This window comes from Protobothrops mucrosquamatus, unplaced genomic scaffold, assembly GCF_001527695.2.
Source record: "Protobothrops mucrosquamatus isolate PMUCROS unplaced genomic scaffold, P.Mucros_1.0 scaffold707, whole genome shotgun sequence".
NCBI lineage: Eukaryota > Metazoa > Chordata > Lepidosauria > Squamata > Viperidae > Protobothrops > Protobothrops mucrosquamatus.
This window is the reverse complement of record NW_015386988.1, coordinates 250886-278521: the sequence shown is the minus strand read 5'-3', so window position 1 is coordinate 278521 and position 27636 is coordinate 250886. Positions and strand designations below refer to the sequence as shown.

Here is a 27636-nt window from a genome sequence, read left to right as displayed (position 1 = left end):
CACACCCTAAAGTATGTTATTAATTCAAATCTCTAGAAGAGAGATTTGAATTAATGTGTGTGTGTGTGTGTGTGTGTGTGCACTCACATTTGAAACTGAGATCTGGGTATGAATTAAGGATTCATTGTATTACTTAGGAGCTTTACTAAACAGCCTGTCTTTCTTCCCATCTTGACATTCTGAATAGTTAAAGACTGCATGATACTAAGAGTGTTATTGATAGACATGTGCCGTACAATAGCATTGGCACAAATAAGGTTAGGTGTGCAAAGCATTCTAATACCAGTATTGCTAATATAAAAATAGTTTTATTGCTCCCAGGGCTCATTTTAAGCTTGTAATGCTCTCAATTAGAGCAGTAAAAATGATTGAATTTGTCCTTCAGTGGCTTAGAACAGGTGGTGGTGATTATTATTCCATTCAGAATCTCTGCTTAAACCAAAGTTACTCTGTTACATGATTTGGATAATGTAATATTTATTTTGACAATTCCCTTTTCCCTTAACATGCAATATTTGAGATTTGAGTAGAGAGTTTCTGTCTTTCAGCATAAATATTATGTTTTATGTTGTATGTGAAGGTCAGAATCTTCAATTCTAAAAACCCAAATACATTTTAGTAATTACGTGTTCTCATACTATGAGACACTCTTTCATTGTGATAAACAACATTTATCTTGTCAAGTAACAGGTGCCCAATAGCATGCAAATGTATTAAGCATCTATAATAGAAAATGCTATTTCAGTAGAATGTAAGTGGCATTGCAGAGAGGAAAATATGGTATAATAGTTGCAGAGGGATTACTCAAAACTCAATAAATGGGGAAGGAAGAAGAGAATATTGATTTTTATTTCTTGATATATGCTGTTTACTGAACAGAAAGATTCATTTCCAGACGGCAGTTGTCAAATAAGAAAACCAAATACAAAAATGAAACATTTATAGAGATCTTCCTTTTCCAGTCTTAGAAATGCAAAACCATATCCTCTTCTGCCTGTTCCTCATAGGGCCTAGGGCTAGGCTCTCCTTTATCTCTTGTAATGTTTTGCTACACCAGGGGTGTTAAACTACTGGCCCTCAGGCCTGATGTATCATAACGAAACCGCGCCCACCCCATTGCCGGCAATAGCAAAAAAGCCGCAATATGTCACGACACGTCACGTGACATTGCGAGTTTGACACCCTTGTGCTACACAGTAAGAGTGATAACTAATGATAATTTTGGACATATAGAGCAGACTTGATATAATTGCCAACATTCAGCTATCATGGAATTTCAAGATGGAGATATACTACTCCAAACTGTGTTTGTAAATCTCTTCATAAGGAAAACAGGGAATAGTCCTATGTAGGTTGTTGTTGTTACTATTATTATTGGAAAAGATAAGTAAGTCTAAGTGTGGCTTATGTTTAGCATGTCTAGAGAGATGAATAATAGTTTCAGAGATTTATTTTTGAAATGTCCTTCTCTAATTACAGTTACATGTGAAGCTTTGATCATTCAGCTTCCTTGTATGGAAGGAAATTACTTCCTAAATGTTTGCTTGCTGTGTATAACCTTTTCTCTCTTATGTTCCCTATCAATTGCCTGTTGTTTTAAAGGATCTGGGGCTTAACTAACAAGATTTGTAATTTAGCGCTGCTGCTAATATTAAATTGCAAGATAGTATCCAGCATGCAGCTGCTGCTGTATCTATCTCCTCCCTATTTTTTTTTTTTTAGCCTTTTGTTATTTCTATTCATTTTTACCTATTATTGCACTACTGCTTTACTGTTTTACACATCACTTCCCATTTAATTTATTTGTTTTCTTAGGTTATTTTAATATATGCAAATGCATAGCTTGCATGGTTTTATACAACATGGAAATCTTTTATTTTAAATCCGGAAAAAAATGTTTGTGCTGTGGAAGTTATGCTAAACCATTTCTACAGTGCAGGTGAAATAAAGCTCAGAATGTTTTTGTTCCAGATTTCACTAGGCAAAAAACATCCAGAGGGATCCTAGACTGATTTTGTGGCACAAATAGAACAAAGCTGGTGTGTGGTCCCCTATTTCTCTTCTGCTGTATGGCTAGCATACTCCATGATCTACGTTCACCTTTCCTTTTCTATCTTACTTCTGCTGCTGCTCCTTTCATCAAGGAAACTTCCCAGCCTTGATTTTTCCTCCTGGTTCCTTTCCCTGCAAAACACTTCTTGGGAAAACCACATTTTGATTTTTATCTTTTACAAAATAGCATTGCTTGTTTAATACAAGCATCTTTTGGTTTGGACTGTATTGTCTCCAGATAGCTGTTTTATTCATGAAATGGCTTGTGTCTAGAATATTTTGCATATCCCTGATATATTAGTATTACTGACAATGGGATGAAAAGAATAAACTTCACTCTAATGAGCTAAGTGTCTTTGATTTCTGCAAAGCCAGGCAAGGAATAAAAAAAATGGCAATATTTTCCCAAGGAAAGTGACATATATAAAATCAAGGATCACACTGGATAAATTCAGTTATTTCTAGCTCTGAACAAATAAGATTTGCTAAAATTAATGCTAGAATTGGAGTTGGAGGAACAGTTTCCTACATAGTTGTCTGCTTCTTCTATATTAAAGGAATTAACATATGGAAGATGTTGCTTCTACTTCTTCAATCTTTTCACTGCTCCATTTCGGGTGTAATTGAAATGCATTTCAAATTCCTTTCCAAAGAATTCCTTGTAAAACTAATTCCTCCTAAGTAAGAAATAAGACAAATTGATACAAAGGGAAAATTTATCTTTGTATTTTAACAGTACAAAGTGTAATTGCCATTTTTAATTATTACTAAAAATGACTTTGAAGCCCTCAGGCTGATGGCTTTTAATAAAGGATCAGGATTGTGACTTTCGAGTTACTTGGCAAATTGGCATATTGGGTAGCTAGACACAGACTAATTACCAGGCAGTCTCAGACCAACCAAACTTAAAAGAAACAGCAAAACAATATTGTCAGCTTCAAGCGTTTCAGGTTCTTTTCTGATTTTCTCCAGTAGATTTAATAGACATTGGTTATTTAGAACAGTAATATTTCTTCCTGCCTTTGCTTCCAACTATTTTTCCACCGTTTCTATCACATCAATTTGGCTACAGTTGAGTTGGGAGAAATAAGATTCTTCTAACATTTAATTGTTCCACAGTTCCAGTGAATGTGTAAAATAAATTTTTTTAACCCCGTTTCAGATATTTCTAACAGGCATTTGTAATGAGAAAATAAATATGTTAGCTATATTAAATGAAATACTGTAGCTCTAGCTATAGATTTGATACTATGTGGGAATAGTACCAGTTGTTAATGTTCCATGTGCTCCTGTGTTGCATGAAACTTTGATGACAAGTCATTAAATGATTGTAGAAGCCAGGCTATTTATTTCAACAGGATGTACACTTGGAAGTTCTGCATAGAATACAGTGTGGAGTCTTCAGTACATTATTGTTAGTTACTGGTGTAAGTGAATCATTTGCTGTTGTTCCAGAAAAGTAACACATTAGGGTGTTGAAAAAGTTGTTGGTATTCTATTGGTTTATCAAAAATAGGATTAGGCCTAAGAACCTGATGCTATTTTGTATTTATTTGTAAATGTTCCTCATTAATTATTATAATGATTGTATAGTGGCAGTATTAAATGTATGCAAACAGTATGTGAATGCAACCAATGAGTTACTATTGTATTTTAAGAAAATCTGTTGGCTGTTTTGGAAAGTCCAGGTGTAAAAATAAAAATTAACAAAAATAAAAATCATATATTACATTCACTTTTAGTTCCAAATACAAATGATAGCAAGAAGAGGAGAGGAGAGGAGAGGAGACTTCAGTGGTTCTCAACCTGTGGTACACAGACTCCTGGGGACTGTGATGTCATCACAGGGAGTCCACAAAGGCTTGAAGAAATATTATGATTTAAATCTTGAGTTAAATTTGTGGTGGTTCATGGCCACAAAAGGTTTTTAAAAGGGTCTATGGAGATTCTCAGTCATCCAGGTCATGGTTGTCCCAAAAGTGCTTTTTCAAGAGGCAACTGGACTTTGCTTTTCTTTGAAGATGTTTTGCTTTTCATCCAAGAAGTTTGAAGAAGCTTCTTGGATGAGAAGTGAAATGTCTTCAGAATAAAACAAGAAAGTCCAGTTGCCTCTTGAAAAAGCACTTTTGGGTATTTAAAGAGGGTCAGTGGTGAAGAAAAGGTTGAGAACAACTGGTATACTTTATTTGGCTAAGTCTGATTAGACACACAAGGAATTCGTCTCCAGTGCAGAAGCTTTCAGTGTACATGCAAAGCAACAAGAATCATCATACCAATAAGAGCAGGGAGTAAAAAAGATAATAAGGATAAATGATAATAGTACAGCCATACTACATGGGTAAAATATATAGACATTAGACAGCACTGAGAATTATGTGTTCAGCAGATTTGATGGCATGAAGGAATAAACTATTCCTGTGTCTAGTGGTTGGCATGCAGTGCCCTATAGTACCATCCTGAGGGAAAGAGTTGAAGCTGTAGTAAAAGTTTAAAAATAACTAAAAGGCATCATTCCTTGATTATTTTATTATCCATAGATTCAATATTTTTATATATCTTATAGTGCAGTTTCACATATATACATATATGCTAATATTATACAGTGATACTTTGGTACTTGTCCTTAATTGGTTCTGGGAGACTCAACGAGTACTAAAAAGGATGGGTATCAAACAAACCATGTTACGTACCACATGGCCCTTTGTTTCAGCCAGGAAGGGATTCCTATCTGTCCCTTTTCCTATGTCAGTGAACTTCCCAGCATGGCTGACTTCCTGTCCTCTCTGTGGTTGTCCCCTGCTTCCTTTTGCTGCATGTTGAGTATCAAAAAAATGATGAATACTGGGAAAACATTTTCATGTCAAAATGTATCAAGGAACAAATTTGATCAGTTTTGAAGCAGTCGAGTACCAAGGTGCCACTGTACTTATATAGCGGGACATGAATCTAATTAAATTCAGTGTGACCACTCAGTGGGTCACACTAAATTTAATTAGATTCATACCCCAATATGTAAGTATAATATTAGAGCTTACTTTCTTTTTTTAAGGAAGTTGTACAATGAAAGTTGAAACATACACTATTCTATGCAAGGTGTCACCCATTATGACTTCTTAGTAATGAGTTCATTTCTGCTATACAGAAGTTGTAGAGTAAAATTCTGTATTCTGCAGGTAGAATATTTCTTCATGTTACTACAGCATATATTCTTCACATTGGTTTACAATTTTGACCGTAAAATATCAAGGAACCTGTTAGTGCCTTTTCAGATCAACTCTGCATCTGGATTCTGTATTGGATAAGGGGAGTCATGAAATATTATTTCTTTTAATAACATTTATTACTTTGAAAAGATGCTACCAGACTATCAGAGACTAATGCCATAGTTGTCCTCCTACAATATTGAGAATAGTGATAGTGCTGCTCTATGAAATAGTCAATTATAATTTATAAAGTTCATAGGAAGAAGCATAATATGCAGCCTTACAAGAAGTATTTTCTTTATGACTCACTTGCATTATTGGTTGTAATTTGCCACACAAAACACAATCTGGAGTACATCGCTTACTGGTTATGAAGATGCCAAGAGTCAGTAGTGATTCAGCAGGATATGAGAAACTTGCCTGTGATTTCTCTATGTGAGGAACTAAAAAAGCAAATAAAAATAATATTTCCTCATTCAGACTAGTAGACTAAAGTTTGTGATTTTTAAATTATCCTTGTCTGCCTTAAGGAAATTAGCTTTGTGGTACAGCATACTAATTTTGTCAAAACTTTTTAATGGAAAAAAGATATCTTACATATTTTAGATATATATATTTAATAATACAATATTATTTTTTCATTGCCGAAGTAAACCATACTGATACATTTATTGTAAATGTAATGTCTAATCACAGTTTTTAGGAAGTCTTTTTAATTTCCTTTATTTAGTTTATTCATATAGCCCCATACTCTTTATGGAGTCATGAATATCTGTATATCTCTTCATTCGTTCTGGCAAGCTCTTACTTGCTTGTGTATATCTGCAATATATCCCCCGTATATCAGTAAAACTATTTTAATTAAAACTATATGCAAGAAAATTAAATTTACTTTATTAGTGTCTGAATTTCATCTTTTATTATGGTGAATAAATGTAAGCATATGAAATGTATGTAAGAATTGTTTTATATGGTGTACTTTAAACTGAAGAAAGGATCATTTTTTGTGCAATTTCATTTTTGCAGTTTTATTTGATGTATGTTGATCCTTGTATAACTTTTGCTGTACCTAAAAATTAATACAACATGTCCTTATAAAAGATGGATAGATACAGATACGGAATAGTCAGTCAGCTATGCCTTCTAATGATGAGCTTCATTCAGACCAAAACAAGATGGAGAAAAGAGGGATATGGAAGGGAAGAGAAATCCCATAACTGGTGTACGATATGAGTAGGAGGATAGGGAACATGAAGTTGGAAAAAGTAAGTTTGTGTGCTACACCAAATGCTTTAATTGAAACACATAAAGCAGATCATGTGCACATTGAAGTGAAGATTGGACAGTTGATTTTATCTAATTTTCTATCCTGGTCTCACAATATTTCTTGTGATTGAAATAGAATATATTTGACTAGTCTGTTTTTATAAGACCATGTGCCACACTTCTCTGTCCTGTTTATTGTTCCGATTCAGAGAGGAATAAACAGAGTGATCTCTAAGATGCCATCTGTATTAAATTCTATGTTTTAATGAAGCAATTCAGAGGAACTTAACTGCTTGCTTTGTAGCAAATAGATATTGTACTGGTGTATTGAAAATAAAATCTAATAAATTAACCTAATCTAATATTTCCTGGGTCAGTATACATATATTTTTAAATATCTGTACAATAATTTTCCATTGTTTATACTGCAGAAGTTTTAACAGAATCTAGAATAAACAGAAGGGAATCCCCTTGTGATAGATTTCCTAGACATAACAGTTATGGAATGTTGACTGTCAGCTAGATAAATAGGGAAACATTTATCTAATTATAAAATAAACATGGATATACATACAAACACACACACACACACACACACATATATATATACATATATGGTATATGTGTACATGTACACATATATGCATACACATATACATAAAAAGAGGCACCAATTGGATGGATTACTGCAGGAGACATTCTGTATAGCAAGATTGATTGATGGGACACTTCATTCTGCCAGTTGAGCAGCAGACCATTCACCAATACATAATTGGGATTAAAATATAAAGTCAATTAAAAACAACCACTAGAAGTATTCCTGTGGAATTGAGAGTCATAGTTAAAAGTATTAAGAATAATAAAAAAGAAACCTACTTTCCCATCCAAGAGACAGTTAAAACAATCCAGCCTTCCTGACTTGATGAAGTAGACAGTTTTCCACCAACTTCCTAAAAGGAGCCAATTGTGTATCAAGTGGAAATATTATTCCAGAGAGTGGGTGAGCCCTGGTGAGACACATAGAGAGCCTGACCTACTACATCTTTTTGACTGTTTGGATAGACATTATAGGGAATAGCCAGTTGCACAAGTACTTAGATCCCAAGTCATGAAAAGCACCCCTTGAATTGTGCCCAGAAGCCAATTGGCGACCAGAGTATCCATTAGATTATCCATGCATTATAAGTCATGGCCAACTCTGATTCAAAGAGGTCTAATACAACTGAATCTGCTTTGGGAGAGCTGTTTGGATCTGAGCCTGAGGAAGCTTTGAGCATCCAGACACCTGAGGCTACCCCAAAAATCACCAGAATCAGCTGCGTCCACTGTCAGAGGATGAAGAATCACAGCTAGAAAGACCACTCCGGTCCAGAGCATGCTGTGTACAATGGAGAGCAGAGTAATGGTATTTGGCATATCTCTTTGTACACCAGGGTCATTTCCAGCCTTGAATGAGTGGCTTAGGCTCTATTTGCCAGCCTTTCTCTCATTAGGAATAACTGCTCCATTTATCACAATATCTGCACATTTTTGCCCCAAACTCCTGCCTGTTGGAACTCTGATGCTTTGTGACAATTTCATTACAGCTCTCTGATCCTCAGATTATAACTTAAATAACCTTTTGCCTCACTTTCCTGGACTTTTGACTATCCTAAAGCTGGTCCAGATAATGTTTCATCCAGGGCTCTCTGCAATTTCAGTTCAATCACTTTCTCTACAACTTCCCCCTCTCCGAAGGAAAGATTGGACACAGGTGAATATATGTGGGTTAACCTTAGTTTCCTAAAAAAGTGCCACTTGCAAAAATGGGTAGCAATTCTGGTCTGCCCATTACAATTCCTCTCCCAAGGATACATTGTTTACTTCCCTGATGCAGCTCCAATCACATCTCTGGAGGCTTTCATTAACCAGAGTAGGTGTGGGTCTATACTACAGGGATATTGCAGAGGACCTTGTCCACTTCTTCAGAAGTTACAAGATCAATTTCATTTCATATAACACCGCAATCTCAATCTCAGTCATCTCCTGACATTGGAGATGCTCAGGTGATATCAAACTCTGAGGGCATCTGAGTGAATTTTTATTTATTTATTTTATTTATTAATAAGACTTATATGCCGCCCTTCTCCCCCATGGGACTCAGGGTGGCTCACAGCATATTAAAAACAATACAAAACATTTCCCTATAAAAGCCAATTAAAAACCAAATATTTGTAGCTGTGTCTTGTTTAAAATCATTAAAATTGTCCCTCCAAATCTTTCAGAGCAACCATATGCAGTAGGGCCACTGTTTCCAAACTATCCATGGTGCTGCAGTTGATTTATACAGGATCACAATATAGGGGGAACCATAGGATCACAAATTACAACTCAAGATTGATTGCAGTTTTGGCCTAGGGGTGTCATGAAAAGATTACAGGGACAGGGTGTTGTAAACTGAGAAAGTTTGAGAAATTCATGCAGCTAACAGTGGATCAGAAATAATATAGTAACTAACTGTACCTAAATAGTTAACTGTGTTTCTGTTGGACAAGATGTCTTGGGTAAATATACATTCATTTGTAATGCATGATACTCCCTATCATCCTGACCTTATTACTTGTTTATTCCACTTTACAAAAATTGCCTGTTTGATTGTTTACAGGCTAAACTAAAAACAAAAATAGAACCCCAGAACAAACAATGAAAGCTTAAAATATTGGATTTGTTTAATAGCTGAAATAAATGCTAGAAGCCTANTTGGGTAAATATACATTCATTTGTAATGCATGATACTCCCTATCATCCTGACCTTATTACTTGTTTATTCCACTTTACAAAAATTGCCTGTTTGATTGTTTACAGGCTAAACTAAAAACAAAAATAGAACCCCAGAACAAACAATGAAAGCTTAAAATATTGGATTTGTTTAATAGCTGAAATAAATGCTAGAAGCCTACAATTTACTTTAGCTGCACACCCAGCTGCAAGTACATTTAACTAAAGTTGGATTGTCCAGATAGCATTGCTTTCAATAGATTTAATAATTTCAGTGCACACTGAATTGACAGTGATTTCTTTCACTGATATTGTACTTTTCCTCCAAGCAGCATAAATTGTTCATTTTATTTTAACTTTATAGCAAACCTCTGAAATAAATTAGTCCGAGAGTTAGTGAGTGGCCCAAGGTCATCCTGTAAGCTTTGTGGAAGCATCATGCTTTAAATCTAAGTTCACACAGTCCTAAGTAATACTTTGTCCATGATAGTTTGCTAATTATGAATTGTATGTGGGTAGGCTCATTGTGCTCAGACTTTTTAATTCACTGATAAGAACCAAAAGTCATTCAATTTAGTTCACAGTGTTTATCTCAACTATCATTTAAAGGATTGAATAATGAATTAGTTTGGAAATTTAGTCACAGGGATTTTGTCATTAGCAACAGTTAGGAAAGATATATAGGTATTTAAAAACTTCAGGAGAGAGTTTTAAATAGCTAAAGGTTGGCAAGAGAAAGTTTTAAGTTTATTCCTTCCTTCTTTCCTATTGTATTTCTAGTTGAACTCTTTCAAAATTTCTTTTTCAAAAAAATAGTCATGGTGTTGAGGATGGAAATACTACCAGGTTTTTTTTAATCATTATGGTCCTTTATAAAATATTATACTTTTGACAAAAGGCCTCCTATTTTTATTATAATTTGATACAGTACTCTCATGCAAGTTTCTTGAAAATAATTCATGCCCGTCATTGTTCCTAGGTAAAGAAATAAATAAGCAGCTTTCTTTAACTGTAATAGTTGAATATTTTATTGCTGCACAAAAGGGTTGTTTAAAATTATTTTTAAGCACTTTAAGTTCAGGGCAAAAGGAGCTACATAATCTATAAAAAGTAGCCTCTCTGAAAATATTGGAGGCCTAATACAATATTGTACATTTTAAAGTATTGCTCTTGATCTCCTCTGTTTCAAATATTCAAATAAAAGGAGTAGGTGTAAATTAGATTAAAAAGAACAGACATTGAATACATTGATCAGCATTAACAATAGTGAGAGAAATTAACAAAGAAGAAAGGAACAGATTCTAATACCTTAGAGATGCAGAACACAAAAGAGCTTCTTGTTACTCAAGGACCAGAATGTGAAACCATTATAAATTAGGTATTCATTAAAACACTAGATATCAAAGAACATGAAAAGCACTACCTCTGGGTATTTACTTTCTACTAGGTTTACTGGAAGTCTGCCACATTGTAACATTATTTCTAGAGATAATGTAGGGTAAAGTTGCTGTTACAAGTAACTCAGTACAGTCTCCTTGCTCAATTCCCATTTTATCTGAACATCTGTCTGTTCCTGAACACTTCGTGCGGTCCCCATACTGAAATAATTTATGTTCTCTTAGGGGCTGGGATCAAGTTGGTTAATGAATATGTCATTGAGACAATTAGCATACTGATGTTAAACCAGTTGCAAATGCTAAAGAGGGGCTGGAGGAATATCAAAGGAAACCTTGTCAGTTTTACTTTAATACCTGACTCTAAAATATGGCTAAAACTGATATTCCAGTGCATAAAAATGTATTTTTCTTATACAAGATTTAGTTTAAGAATTTAGTTTAGTTTAGGGCTTCAATCTGGTGCATGCTTAGCTCAGAATAAAGCCTATTGATTTAATGAATTCTAGTTCTGAATAAGCACGCCTAGATTATGTTTATCAATGAAGCTGGTATTTGTACCCAAACCAACTTTGCAATAGTACAATACATGATCTTGAAAAATAATTTAGTACTAGAAATGTGCTAATTTTTTTTCCTGTCCAAACTATTCAGGTGTTTTTGAGATTAAGAATGAAATCGGAGATACAAAATTCTCTAAAAACTATGAATGTTTATCACTATTTTATATCATACATGAAACAAATAAATATTTATTTATAAATAAAATGAGGGAAAACATACAATATCGAAGTTCTATGTTATCCTATTCAGGTGGCTGCAATATGAGTTTTCTAAGGAGAGTAATTTTTCTTTAATTTTTTTTGGGGTGTAGATTTTCAGAAGATGCTGGCTGGTTTTCAAGAAAGCTTCGAGTAAAGGGCCTCGAAGACTAGAAAAATTTCCAGATGAGAAGGCAGCATATTTCAGAAATTTTCACAAGGTAAGTAGCAACTATTTTAGGCAGAAAGCTAAACCACTTTTTGAGACATTTGAAGTGGAAGCAACATTATTTGATGCTGTTCAAGTAGGCTCAGACAATGAAACATGATTGCCTTCTTTCCATCCTTAATGCACAATTAATTAATGATAAAGTTTGTAATCTATACTAATTACAGTAACTGTAATTCAGTATACCGTTTAAACACAAAATATCAGTGTGTTTAAATATCTGAAGTCATTTTCTTAAGAGGTTAACAATGAAGTTTAAACACCTGCCTGGGACTGAAAAGATTTTGAGAAAATTCATGTATAAAAGTACCATAGTTTAGATACTGGACGTTTGCTATCCTACTTTCTGACATTTAGTAGATGGAAACTTTTCTATTTGTACATCATCAAAAGAACTGTAATTCATTCAATATTCTCTTTAGCCTGAGTTTACTTAGATTTCTTCTAATATTCTTAAGACTGAGCTACATTAATACAGTGATTTTGAGCAAGAAACGGCAAATATAATTTATATAGTATAGCAGCTCAATAGAATTGAAGGTCTGCATATTTGAGTAGATGTCTTATAGTGAGCTTCCTACAAATTAAATTTAATATATTAGTGAAAGCGCTAGACTATAACTTTTCTCTATTTCTATATGATAGTTTTTTCAGGGGCATGGTTCATGGAAGCTGAAAGTTGTCTCGTAAAAACACTATCTGATCAACCATTTAAGAGAGAATGGATGAAATGCCCTCTTGGAATGAAGTAAAGTTTTATAGTAACCACATAGAAGAAGGCATTTTACTCCTATGTACTACTACCTACAAACATATATATTCTAATAAGTGTGCCAGAATTTTAACATATCAGACAAATTAAGGTCCTATATTCATAAACTACTTTATCTTTACATTTTTGCTGGCCTTTGGAAATTATTTCCAAAAAAAAGGTACAAATCATTCAAATTTTATAGATATACAAAAATTCTATATTTTGTTTATACGTTCAACTATCATCTTCCTCCTAAAATATTTACTTACTAAATGTGAAGGACATGGTTTGTTTTTGATGAGGGCATATATGTCACACAAATTAAAAAGTGACTCTAAGTTTATTAAATAGCATTCCTTACTTTAACCTCTTGCTTGAATTTTTAAAAAAAGAAAGTTGATAGACTTCCTTAAACTCTTGTAGTGCTTAGCATTCATTCAGAAAGAACATAACTGAGATAAGATATTTCATCAAATCCCATTTTTAAAGGATTGCATAGACTTGTAACTATTACCAGGAATTTGATAAAACGTCTTTCAATTTTTTATAAAATATATTTCTTATTGTCTGGTAGAACTGAAAAATAATCCAAATTAGCTACAAGGGCAAGTATGGGTACCACTATTAAATATAGTGCAAAGCTAGACCTTAATCTTAGCACAGTCAGTAGACATTTGTTAATTGTTACTTAATTTATACATTTAATTTATACTTCATATCCGGATTAAAAGGAGGTAGTTGTTTCTCTAGAGGTTTTATTGGTGTTTTTGTTAGGTAGTAATAAATTAAGGCCATGTTTTATTGAAACTTGGGTGCTGTTTTTTATGTCAGGAGATACATTTCTTTAAGACGAAGCATTGTTGCTGACAGCAATATCAAGCAATGCTGTTATGCTTGATTGGCAAAGATTTTATTCTTTGCCTAAGGCAGAATAAAAATGCAGATCATTACCATGAAATATATGACAGATTTATTGTTTAGGACTTCTTCCTGGCATTGTGCCCACTATAGTTTACTCAGTTTATTTAGTAGCTGGCAACCATTCTGTGCCTTAGAGTCTTTCTTTGGTCACCTGTCACTTTGGTCTTTTTTCTAGGTCCTTCCTCCTGGAAATATTTGGTAGGTCTTACCAGTAATCCTCAACTTAATAACTATTTGTTGATGACTGTTCCAAATCACAGTGGCACTATAAAAAAGTGACTTACAATCGATCTTCGTATTTATGACCATCACAGCATCCTCATGGTCATGTGATAAAATTTGGGCACTTGGCAACTGGAATGTATTTATGATAGCTGCAGCATCCTGAGCATGTAATCACCATTTGTGATCTTCCCAGCTTGCTTCTGATAAGCAAAGTCAATGGAGGAAGCTGGATTCGCTTAATGATCTATGATTCACCTTACAATTGTAATGATATGTTTAACAGCCACAGCAAAAAGGTCACAAAACCAGGCATGACTTACATAACCATTCTCTTACTTAGCAACAGAAATTCTGATCTCAGTTGTGGTCCTGAGTTGAGGACTACCTGGATTCTCAGGGGCCTCTTAAAAGACTACGCCACCTTACTTGGTCTGCTGTAGGCACCTTTTCAATGGCTATTCTATTGTCTTTCCCGATCTCTTAAAAAGAAACTTCAGCTTCGAACTGAAGGAAAACTCTCCCCATGCCTTTTTGATGGTGTTTTGTGGGAATATCTATCTTGCATCTCTGTTATAATCCCACAACTCTGCTGCATAATTCTGCTTTTGTTTACGCAACTTCATCTGCATAAGAAGGTGGGAATATTTAAAAGCAACAGGATTTTGGAGGAAGTTGACAAGAATTCCACTCCACTCTCAGCAAGATTTCTTCCTTTCATGCAGTTCTAACTCCTGTACCCATAGAATTTATTCTTCTATTTTTTTTTAATTCCTTGAACATTCTCTCTTTGACTTTGTTAAAACAAAATAGGAAAGCATACAGAACATGGCTTTTAGAATTTGTTCGAACCCTTGCCATCCTTTTAGTAACAATCATCATCGGAGGTATTTGTATTGTCTTCTATGTAACAAGGTAGTGCTGCGACTGAAAATTAACCTGCCATCAGTGTTCTGCACTGTGACCACCATCACCTCCTTCTCCTCCTCCCTATTTTCAGATCTGAAACCTTTTTCTGCTTGCTTCTTTTCCCATATCAAGTCTCATGAAAAGAGAGAAAGAGAGGGAGGGAGAAATAGCGCGGTAATGAGCAAATTTGCAGTTATACCTTTAGAGAAGAAATGGAAGAGAACAAATTAGTTGAGGTTTTTAGGAAAAAGAAAGAAAGTCCTTGAATTTTCAGGTCTTGGATGGCAATGCCTAGTCAAACTTGTCTGAACTCAGAAACTAAAAAAAAAAAAGGCCAACCATCACTAGAACTTGGTTGGAAGACTAGCAGGGAATTACAAGGCTAGGCTTAGAAACTGAAACAGGTTCTGTAATGTCAAGTATTGGCCCAAAAAATATTTTTGCAGCAACAGATGTAACCCGTAGCTAACTTTGGCTGCTCTTAGAAGCTAAGCAGAATTGACTGGTTGAATGGGGAACCACATAAGAATCCCATAATTGTTGGCTAAGCTGGGAAGTTGAAAAAAATGCTAAAAAGAAGGTAATAGAATGCTATCAAGGAAAATGTATGGATATAGCCATCAGAGGTTTAGGGTATCTTTATTTTTCATACACTGTTCAAATTTTGTTTTAATACCATGGTGATACACCATCAAATGTAGTCAGTCTTTTTTTTTAATCCCAATCATCTGTTCGTTAAATACAGTATAACAAAGTTTTGGATGATGGAATTTTTTTATCTAAGGATAATTAATGATAACAGCTCTTAAATCTGTTATTTTGTTTTATTTTTGCACAAAAAAATGTATAATTTGCATTTGCATTCATTTACAAATAGAATATGTTGTTAAAATGTATTGGTGTTGAAATAATTAGTGCACACATATACCTAAGTTTATTGCATTTGGCAATTGTACTAAATTGCCAAATGCAATTGCCAAATGTACTAAAAAAATCTCATTGTCAACCAATATAATTCATTTAATTTGAAATCAAGTGAAAAATTGATTTAAATTATTTTATTAAAACAAATTAATGGCAATTCTTTTATAAGAAGTCGCCTCAAACAAAATGAAATTTAAATACATTGTGCATTGTGAATGCTTTCTATTGCGTTCCTTAAATACCATACTTATTCTTATCCCAAGAGACCTTGAGTATTTTTATGGTGATCAATGTACCAGGAAGATAAGGAAGAATGCTTTGGAAGCATAAGAACGTAATTGCGTTTCTAAATGTCCTACGGTCAAGCAAAGGAATAGTGCATTAAAGAGGAATCTGATTTGTGATGTGTGCCATGTGTTCAATTAATGTAGCTTGAAAAATAATGGCAGTTGCATATATACATATGGCAAGGTGGTTTCTTCAGTCAACAAATTATGAAGCCCACCACACCTCATAGAACTACCACATGCTACTGAGGTGCTTATCTGGATATTATATAGTATGAATAATATTTACCTTAGAACATTAGCATACTTGAACAAAACAACTGGAGTCATTTGAGATTTTATAGGCTCTTTAACTCAAGCTGTCAGACTTCACAGCAGGACATGACTCAATTAATTTAGAATCCTTTTTGCACACAAGAATAAAACTATATATACAACAGATGAAAGGCCCTTTGCAATGCAAAAAATGGATGTCTCTAGATAGTTGAATGCTCCAAAATAAATTCTAGACCAGGCCTGTATATGCAGCCTACTAAGCACCTTGGACAGAGCACAGACTTTTTTTTAAGTAATAAAATCACCATCACTGCCCTGAAAGTCATGTTGCCTAGTGCTTCCATGACTTACCATGACCACCATCTCCAACACTGTAGATGCTCCTCTAGTACCAAATCGTTCATTAGCCCACCAGCGTTCCTTTGCAGACCACAAGATTTTTAATTTATCAGTGTGGGCCTTTCCCTTCTACAAGTTGCGCAGATCTCCTCTAGATTTTCCTCTTGCCTTTCCGAGTTAACTCCTTGGTCTGTCATTGAGCAAGAATTGACTTTGTAGGGAAGCATATTATCATTTGATGTATATTTAACATATGTTCTACCTTTATTTACTGATTATAAAATATTTGTATGCAATCCACATGGCGAAGTTTGGGGCAACTTACAATAAAAAAAATATATTTAAAATCATAAGATTAAAAACATAAAAGCATAATTAACCAGAAATCCACATACAAAAAAACATTAAAAATTACCAATAACTGAATGAAAGAGAATTTATTATAATTATAATTATAGTAAAATGTAGTTAAACAACATTCAAAGATACCAATAAAGAATTACAACAATAAGAGCAGATAAACAGTTGGTTAGAAATATATTAAAATTAGTCACAGTACGTTCTTAGTATTTCTAAAAATGAATTTACAGGCTGAAAATCTCTTTGCCTCCTTGTTTCAAAATTACATTAAAATTGCATTCTGCTGTATTCATGATATTTTCCATCCTGTCAGGTCTGTCGAGATTGTTTGAAGCAATAATTACAAATATGCATGTTCAGTGTATTTTAAATGCCACATGAGAAAAACCATAAGACTTAAAACTATGATGCCGATTTGAAAATGTTTCATCCTCAAGGGTTAAAGATAAGGGGAGGAATAGAACTGTGGGTGATATTTTCTCATTATTAGTGAACATCAGATTTTTATAGCATCATTTGTGAAAGAGGAAAATGTTCTGACACTTTTGTTTTATGGTATTTTACTTAGTTTTACCTCTTTTTCATTAACATAACAGCTGGTGAAATCATTTTTCAATGCTATCTGGATAATTTTAATGTATTATTAAAATGGTGAATATTAGTCTTTAAATAGCACTTAAACTGTACCATGAGGTTTGATATATGAACACCTTTCTCCTTCTCTCAGGTTTTAGAAACCCTGCATAGCAGTCATACATTATGTTTTGGCTTTTCCACTGTGCTGTTGGCATAGAGAATGCAATTTTATTCTGTTGGCAGGCTTTATGGATTAGGCAGCAATTCTGCAGTTCTGGCAGTATGTGTTTTGGGAAACAAAGTGAAATATCTTGGCTAGATAATACTGCCTCATTGCCTGATGAAGCTACCAATATGCATAATTTGCGCTTATCAAGTAGATTGATTGTGTTGGCTCAAAGAGACAGTGTCATGCTTAAGTATGTTCTTAAGTAATATAAATAGTGCAGTCATTCAGAATGTGTTCCTTTTTCCCCCAGCTTTGGGCTCCATATAGAATTGAAGGTTCAAGTGCGTTTCTGCTCTGCTTTTATCAGACTGGTATTGCATAGTACAGTAAAAGAAGTGTAAGATACTAAAAACCTTTAAAACGGTTAACAAAAATAAAATGAAAGTAACTTACTGGAATTATCTTATTTTATTTTATTTTTATTTCTATAGTGCTGGACTATATCACAGAAGCAAAGAATTTGACACCTTAATGACTAATAGAGCTGTAATGATGTAAACATTCGTAAAGTTGACTCTACTTGTTGGAATGATGTAGAGTTTTAACTGTAAAAACTTGAGCAAAAATGTCTTTAAAGTGCTATAAATCAGCTGTTAAAATTAAGTTCTCCTGTCAGATATCCAGGAATCAAATCAACCAACTGCTTACTGCTTTTAGTTTGAATTGAATTGTTTCTGAAATGACCATTTAGGAATGCTTCCCTTCTTCAACAATATAGAAATATTTCATTGGTAGCTCTATTCAATATTTAAATTATATTTTCTAAGGTCTGAAATGCTAGTGTCATTCCCTAATCATCTTTTTCCATGTATCTATTCAGCGTTTAGATTTTCAGATGCACATATCTAATAGTGTATTGTGATCACTAGATATTTTCTGTTAAATATAGAAAAGATTTTGCAGACCTTGATAATTTAAAAAAAGGTAAACGTTTGTTTGGGATCTTAGGAACAAATATTTGACTTTGCACTGGGGCTTTCCTTAAGAAAAATCTCATTAATTCCAGACTTTAATTGCTTTTCACTTTTGTAATAATTAAGTGAAGGTTGGAATTAACTCTTTTAAATTTGTAGCTAAACCCTATCACTACTAAAGTGACAAGAAGTCATATAGTGCTTCTCAGAATGTATATATTACTATTCATATTGTGATTTGTATGTGTTGATTTTATATTGTGATATGTACATGGTTTTTTGATGATGTGGATTTTAATGTTGTAAGCCAGCCAGAATTACTTATGTGTGAGTTGGGAGTTTGTTTAATAAGAAGAAGAATAAATCATGTATTCAGCTTGTCCAAATCAGCAAAACTGATTATAAACAACAATACAATACAGAAACCAAAATGATTGACTGGAACATCTGCAAAAATTATCATGTACCAGTAATGAAAAATTGGTGGGAATGTAGAATTAAAAAAAATAGTTGAAAATGAGCAGGTTAAAATATTAAAATATTTCTGAATACATAACATCCCAGATATAACTGTGGTTGAAAAGAAGAAAGTGATGTGGCAATATCAGGGATAGTAGAATAGAAAACAAAGAATTGGAGAAAATCACAAAGTATGAGAATTGAAAGTCAAAATTGGAAGATCCCACTAGTTCTTAGTGCATTGGGTGACATATCAAAAAATCTTGGATGACACTTAGAAAACTAGTTCCTTGACAAAATTTCATCTCTCAATTGCAAAAGGCCACACTCAGATCTGCACATATTCTGGGTTGACATATTACAACATCCCAGGTCCTTGAAAAAACTCCATGCGCATGAAGACCAGGTAAAAAAGAACAGAAAAATTTTGGAAATAAATATGTATTAGCTTAGGGGGAACATATATTTTAAATAGTATATTATCTTTTTATTTTTCTTTACTCTTATTCTTCTTTTTTCTTTTTTGTCTTATTTATTCCTTAAGAAAGGTAAAAGTATTGGGATGGCTTACATGAAAAAAATAGACTTAAATATTTAAATGTAATTAACTTTGAGAAAATCTTAACCAGCAAAAATGTCTTGAAATTGTGGGAAAAACAAATGTAAACAAGAACTGTAAACAGGATCTATGATGAGGCAACCAGAATGACTAGATGGAAAAGAAATATTATATTGATGTGATTATTATCTGTAGAAATATTAGAAAAATGTTATATATAAAAACAACAAGAATTGTATTAAGGTTGGCAAAAGAGAACATTATGGGAAAAAGAGGGAATCAAGTAAAGCTATTATGTGGATTATAGATCATAGAAACTGTTAGTGAATGTTTTTTAAATGTAACTCCAGACAACACACTGTTTACCAAATATTAAGATGACTATGTTAAAAAATCAATAAAATATATTATAAAAAAAGAACTTGCAGCTGTGACTTGAACAGGGAATAATAACAATAATAGTAATAAAAATAATACCATCAGTGATACACGCATTGTGTGCAACCCAAAACAACTGGAGTACCACTTTAATACCATCAGCATTAATTACCATCAGTCAATTGCAAAAGGCAATTTTACTTGGAATAATTTACATCTTGCAACAATATCTTTAACAAACATTTGTTTATCTAGATCCTTGCGAAGAACTCTGTAGGTGGACAAAAATGCCAGGTCCATTCTAAACATGTGGCTAGCTGTGTGAACCATATCAGTATCATATACCATATGTATTCTTTTGTATATTCATTTATATTTCAATTTGAATAAGGCATAGCATGAAATGCATAAAAATTAAATTGAATTGCATTGCACACATTCATACTACCGGAGGACTGGAAAAGAGCTGATGTAATTCCCATCTTCAAAAAAGGAAAAAAAATGGACCCAAGAAATTACAAACCTGACCTCAATANGGTACTCGAATGTTGCCATATTCTAAAAGTGGTACAGTCGGTGAAAAGGTTGAAACGCCCTGGCTTAGAAAACAAACAGCATGGCAGCTCCCATGGGTTTATTGTCTTATCCTTCCTTTCAGCTTTAGAATGAATTAGGAAAAGTTTAATCCACTTGCACTGTTTTATGTTTACATGTTTGATGACAAACAGCCTTATGCTTATAAGTGACAGTTTTCCTGCTAAGTACCTGCATGTCATAAGCATTTGAATTAAAATTACCATATTGAAATCAAATCTGTTTTTTAATTTTTATTTGGTATGCGTTGGAACAGGGGTAGTCTTATATGGTGAGTATAGCCCAAACTCTATATTTTAACTGGAAAAGTTGGGGGTCGTCTTATACGCCCAGTCGTCTTATACGCCGGAATATACGGTATCTATTCAGCGTTTAGATTTTCAGATGCACATATCTAATAGTGTATTGTGATCACTAGATATTTTCTGTTAAATATAGAAAAGATTTTGCAGACCTTGATAATTTAAAAAAAGGTAAACGTTTGTTTGGGATCTTAGGAACTAATATTTGACTTTGCACTGGGGCTTTCCTTAAGAAAAATCTCATTAATTCCAGACTTTAATTGCTTTTCACTTTTGTAATAATTAAGTGAAGGTTGGAATTAACTCTTTTAAATTTGTAGCTAAACCCTATCACTACTAAAGTGACAAGAAGTCATATAGTGCTTCTCAGAATGTATATATTACTATTCATATTGTGATTTGTATGTGTTGATTTTATATTGTGATATGTACATGGTTTTTTGATTATGTGGATTTTAACGTTGTAAGCCAGCCAGAATTACTTATGTGTGAGTTGGGAGTTTGTTTAATAAGAAGAATAATAAATCATGTATTCAGCTTGTCCAAGATCGCAAAACTGATTATAAACAACAATACAATACAGAAACCAAAATGATTGACTGGAACATCTGCAAAAATTATCATGTACCAGTAATGAAAAATTGGTGGGAATGTAGAATTAAAAAAAAATAGTTGAAAATGAGCAGGTTAAAATATTAAAATATTTCTGAATACATAACATCCCAGATATAACTGTGGTTGAAAAGAAGAAAGTGATGTGGCAATATCAGGGATAGTAGAATAGAAAACAAAGAATTGGAGAAAATCACAAAGTATGAGAATTGAAAGTCAAAATTGGAAGATCCCACTAGTTCTTAGTGCATTGGGTGACATATCAAAAAATCTTGGATGACACTTAGAAAACTAGTTCCTTGACAAAATTTCATCTCTTAATTGCAAAAGGCCACACTCAGATCCGCCCATATTCTGGGTTGACATATTACAACATCCCAGGTCCTTGAAAAAACTCCATGTGCATGAAGACCAGGTAAAAAAGAACAGAAAAATTTTGGAAATAAATATGTATTAGCTTAGGGGGAACATATATTTTAAATAGTATATTATCTTTTTATTTTTCTTTACTCTTATTCTTCTTTTTTCTTTTTTGTCTTATTTATTCCTTAAGAAAGGTAAAAGTATTGGGATGGCTTACGTGAAAAAAATAGACTTAAATATTTAAATGTAATTAACTTTGAGAAAATCTTAACCAGCAAAAATGTCTTGAACATTGTGGGAAAAACAAATGTAAACAAGAACTGTAAACAGGATCTATGATGAGGCAACCAGAATGACTAGATGGAAAAGAAATATTATATTGATGTGATTATTATCTGTAGAAATATTAGAAAAATGTTATACCCAATTGTTATATATAAAAACAACAAGAATTGTATTAAGGTTGGCAAAAGAGAACATTATGGGAAAAAGAGGAAATCAAGTAAAGCTATTATGTGGATTATAGATCATAGAAACTGTTAGTGAATGTTTTTTAAATGTAACTCCAGACAACACACTGTTTACCAAATATTAAGATGACTATGTTAAAAAATCAATAAAATATATTATAAAAAAAGAACTTGCAGCTGTGACTTGAACAGGGAATAATAATAATAGTAATAAAAATAATACCATCAGTGATACACGCATTGTGTGCAACCCAAAACAACACTTTAATACCATCAGCATTAATTACCATCAGTCAATTGCAAAAGGCAATTTTACTTGGAATAATTTACATCTTGCAACAATATCTTTAACAAACATTTGTTTATCTAGATCCTTGCGAAGAACTCTGTAGGTGGACAAAAATGCCAGGTCCATTCTAAACATGTGGCTAGCTGTGTGAACCATATCAGTAATCATATACCATATGTATTCTTTTGTATATTCATTTATATTTCAATTTGAATAAGGCATAGCATGAAATGCATAAAAATTAAATTGAATTGCATTGCACACATTCATACTACCGGAGGACTGGAAAAGAGCTGATGTAATTCCCATCTTCAAAAAAGGAAAAAAAATGGACCCAAGAAATTACAAACCTGACCTCAATATCTGGGAAGATTCTGGAAAAGATAATCAAACAACGAATCAGCAAACACCTAGAGGCAAACAAAGTCATTACTAAAAGCCATGGGTTTGTCAAAAACAGATCATGACAGACAAATCTTATTGCATTCTTTGACCAAGTGACAAAATTAGTGGATCAGAGGAATGCTGTGGATATAATTTACTTGGACTTCAGTAAGGCATTGGATAAAGTAGATCACAACCTACTACTTGATAAGATAGAAAAATGTAGGTTAGACAGCATCACCACCAGATGGATCTGTAGCTGGCTGACTGGCCATACTCAGCATGTGGTCCTCAATGGAACTGCATTTACATGGAGGGAAGTGTGTAGTGGGGTGCCCCAGGGCTCTGTTCTGGGCCCAGTGCTGTTCAACATCTTCATCAACGATTTGGATGAGGGGATAGATGGGGAACTCATTAAATTTGCAGACGACACCAAGCTGGCAGGAATAGCCAAGACAGGCTTAAGATACAGAAGGATCTGGACAGACTTGAACACTGGGCACTATCTAACAAAATGAAATTCAATGGTGAAAAAAGTAAGGTTCTACATTTAGGCAAGAAAAATCAAATGCGCAGGTATAGTATAGGGGGTACCATGCTCAATAGTAGTAATTGTGAGAGGGACCTCGGAGTCCTAGTGGACAATCACTTATAAATATGAGCCAGCAGTGTGCTGCAGCTGCCAAAAAGGCCAACACAGTGCTAGGCTGCATTAACAGAGGGATAGAATCAAGATCACATGAAGTATTAATACCACTTTACAATGCCTTGGTAAGGCCACACTTGGAATACTGCATCCAGTTTTGGTCACCACGATGTAAACAAGATGTTGAGACTCTAGAAAGAATACAGAGAAGAGCAACAAAGATGATCAGGGGACTGGAAGCTAAAGCATATAAGGAACGGCTTCTTGAATTGGGTATGTCTAATTTAATGAATAGAAGGACAAGGGGGGACATGATAGCAGTGTTCCAATATCTCAGGGGTGCCACAAAGAAGAGGGAGTCAAGCTATTCTCCAAAGCTCCTGAAGGCAGGACAAGAAGCAACGGATGGAAACTAATCAAAGAGAGAAGCAACTAGAACTAAGGAGAAACTTCCTGACAGTTAGAACAATTAACCAATGGAACAACCTGCCTCCAGAAGCGGTGAATGCTCCAACACTGGAAGTTTTTAAGAAGAGACTGGACAGCCATTTGTCCGAAATGGTATAGGGTTTCCTGCCTGAGCAGGGGGTTGGACTAGATGACCTCCAGGGTCCCTTCCATCATCATCATCATCATCATTATTATTATCATCATCATCATCATCATCATCATCATCATCATCATCATTATTATTATTATTATTATTATTATTATTATTATTATTATTATTATTATTATTATTAACCAGAAACAGGATTCAAAACAAAATAGCAGTATTGTGTTAGTGATGTATGGGAATATTTGGGAATATTTAAATATTAGTGTAAATATTTAAATTAATCCTTTAATTCTAAAGATATTTGAATATATGATTTCCATTCCACATTCCAAATTAACACTTTACTATCAACATCAAATTGTACTACCCAATTAAGATAAACAATAATTTCTAATAAGTACCATGCAACTCTTTGAGATGAAATAAAAGAGATAGCAAATTTTTAAAAAATATCTGTTGCAAAATTTTTAATATTGAAGATCATCCAAGTATGTTGCAGTTCATGCATAAATTCATTCAATTAAATAGGTTCATATAGCATTTTGTATTAAACTCAATTTTGGTCCATTTCAACAACAATTTTCATTAGGAAAAAGTAGACATTATTTTGACTTAGAGATGCATATATAGCTGGCCTTGGGAACTCAAGTTAATTGGAAAACTATTATAACAGACCACCACCTGAACTATTAAAAATGTAGGTCCTGCTATCAAAATGGCTACTGTGTGAAGGTTGAAATTTTTCCAAAAAAAGTAAACCAGTGCTACCAGTTAAATAGGTTGAATTTCATAGTTGCACACCAGACTGTTCATATTCAAAACATTTGTAGAAATGAATCCAGCAGCATCCTGGGGGCACAAAAGCCAACATGATGGGCATGGCAGCATAATTGTATTCCTCTGCCCTCTATGCAACATCAACAAACTTACCAAAGGGGGGAGGGAAATAGAACAATTACTCCATCTTCCCCTGCAGACACCGCTGAATAAATCAGTAGTTTTCATAACACATCATGGTGTTTGTCTATAAAATATTTACAATCAAGGCTGAACAATTCAATTGCCAAGTTACACATGTCAGTTATTTCCAAAGAAAATTGAAACTATGTTTTCTGCCATTAAAAATGTCTCTCACATTTTTAAACTAGCCTCACATAAATTTTCCAAATGGCTTGGAAAAAATTCTTAAACAAGGAAGAGATGAAACCCCTCCCCCATTCTGCTTCCATTGAAATCCAATTGGTAAAAAAAAATCATTTGCTGTTTAACCCTGCATTCATACTTAGCTACTTCTGCTATTTTCTTGAAAAAGGCACAATTCAGAGACTATATCAGTAAAATGTGAGTAGAAAAACACTCCCAATTCTACTAGACTGTCCATGAAACAAAGGTTTATCAATTCATCTGTACTGTTGTCCTCTAAATTCTATTTAATAGTTTTTTTTCTTTTGCTGATTATTATGAATGAGGTATTTTTGAGGTTTTAACTATTTTCAGAAACTTCTGAGTTAATCTGAAGTAAGATTGAGGCTTTTGTTGATCCCTAATAGAAAACTATGATAACAACCATTTAAAAATATTCTAATGACTTTAAAGAACTTTATCACATACGTTGTGGAGCTAGAAACAAATATAAAGGCAAGTAAAAGGATTAAAAGAGATCAAAGTTTGAATGAAAGAAGAAAACACTACCCTTTCATGTACTGTGCAATTAATTTATAGGTTTATAATGTATTATGATAGCTTTTAACTTACTTTAATGGCCTAAAATGGTTAAGACAATTAACACAGAAAATTTCTCAGTGATAGGAGGTTTAGGATTAGATAGCAAAGTATGGCTTTATGTACAGTGATAAAATAGCTTGTCTTAACTATAGTATTTCTAAGTCTAGATTTCTTGGATCTGTTATAAAAGACAAGTATAAGTAATTTTCACAGTTATTAAAGCCCAGTTTCCCATGATTTCTAGCTTAATTAAAAGTATTTTTCCCTCTAGGATAGCAAACACATTTGATCCTAGTTTTTAAACTTATTTGTGTAGTAAATTATTTTGGTTCAGCTTTCATAAGAAATTATAGACTAATAAACCAAGACAGTTAGTTGAGCGTATAGTTTGTCCCAGTGGACCAGGAATAGTACTACTGATTTGGAACTATAATCTCTATTTAGGAAAGCATTTTGGTCTTATTTAACCTTATACTTTTTCTAGCATGTTTTTCTCAAGAATGGGAATCTATATGTTAGTGAACTGTGTTTATAACTTTAATAAAAACAAGATTTATGTAATTAAATTACATGGTATGAATAGGTAAAGCTTAGCATCCATTCAGTTACATTTTATGAGGGGAGACAATAAGAGATGTGGCACATTCATGTATGGGCTCAAAAGTAAAAATTCCTGAAATATCAATGTAATGGCAAATAACAGGCTCAATATATACTTCATTGATTATACAGACGCTCTCAGTTCTATGGAGCATGTAAAGCGGAGGAATGCCCTTATGATAATGGGAACCCCAGAACATCCCATTGTCCTCACCTGAAACCTGTATACAGGATAGAAAGCTACAATCTGAATGAAACATGTTGACACAAATTGGTTCCTTGACGATGAATGAATGAGACAAGGATGTAGACTGTTACCTGACTAACCTAATTAAGCTATGCATCCTAAATAAATATCTTACTAGAGCAGCTATGAAGGTCTTTCATGGGAATACGTTTAGTAAGAAACCAGAATAGAAGATTCTTTTTTATAATATTTTATTAATTTTCCAATTTTACATTTAAGTATTTAAAAAGCAGCGTGGTGGCTTGGTTAATCAGTAGTTTGATAACAAAATCTTTAGTACAAATCTCAAGTTACAACATCAAATATTTCCTCTCTTTTTCCCTTAACATTTACTGTCTCGTATTTAAGCTAATACAGTTCTTATTATATCAACTCAGTAAAAACATCATTATTACATTTATCAATAACTTTTAACTTATACATATCTTAATTATTTTTTACATTCAATCTTCATAAACAATCCATATCCTGTTATTATTTTTTCCCAATTTTTAGTTTTCCATCAATATTCCAATTTAACCTTTGATATTTATAGTTTTCAGGTTTTAGATAACCAACATTTCCCTTATTTCAATTTATAACAGAATCTAATATCCAAAATACACATTTTATCTATTTGAATATAATCTTGTTCTATTTCCTAAAAGTTATCTATTTCCCACCATATTAAATCATCTACTTAATAATACAGAATCCCCTTTAATAAATCAAAACCATTGTATGTGTTACCTGGGTTAATCAATAAATCAAACATATTCATAATAATTTTTTTCTTTTAGGTCTAATTTTTAAATATTAAACAGATAAAATCCTTATTTTCAACTAATTTCCAAATATTTTAAATCTAATGACCAGAATTCCCCTTATCTCAACTTCTCCCTTTAACCCTCTAATTAATAATATGAAATCCCCTCTAATAAATCAGAACCCCAATTTTCTTCAGCCTTATTCTGGCTTTCTTCCTTTGCCAACTAGGCTTCCATATCAGTGCTTTTAGATCATCAAATAGATCTCCCTCTATTATATATGTTATTTGAAATAAAGGAGACCATTTAATTGCCATTTTTTGGAAGGAT

General features: G+C 33.3%; 1 protein-coding gene across 1 annotated transcript in view; it reads left to right on the top strand.

Moving 5' to 3' along the window:
- Nucleotides 1–27636, top strand: part of DOK6 (docking protein 6) — a 170515-nt gene that overhangs the window by 64060 nt on the left and 78819 nt on the right. The window contains exon 2 of the mRNA XM_015818246.1: nt 11547–11654. Coding sequence (XP_015673732.1) covers nt 11547–11654 — 108 coding nt within the window. The remainder of the gene's footprint in view (nt 1–11546; nt 11655–27636) is intronic.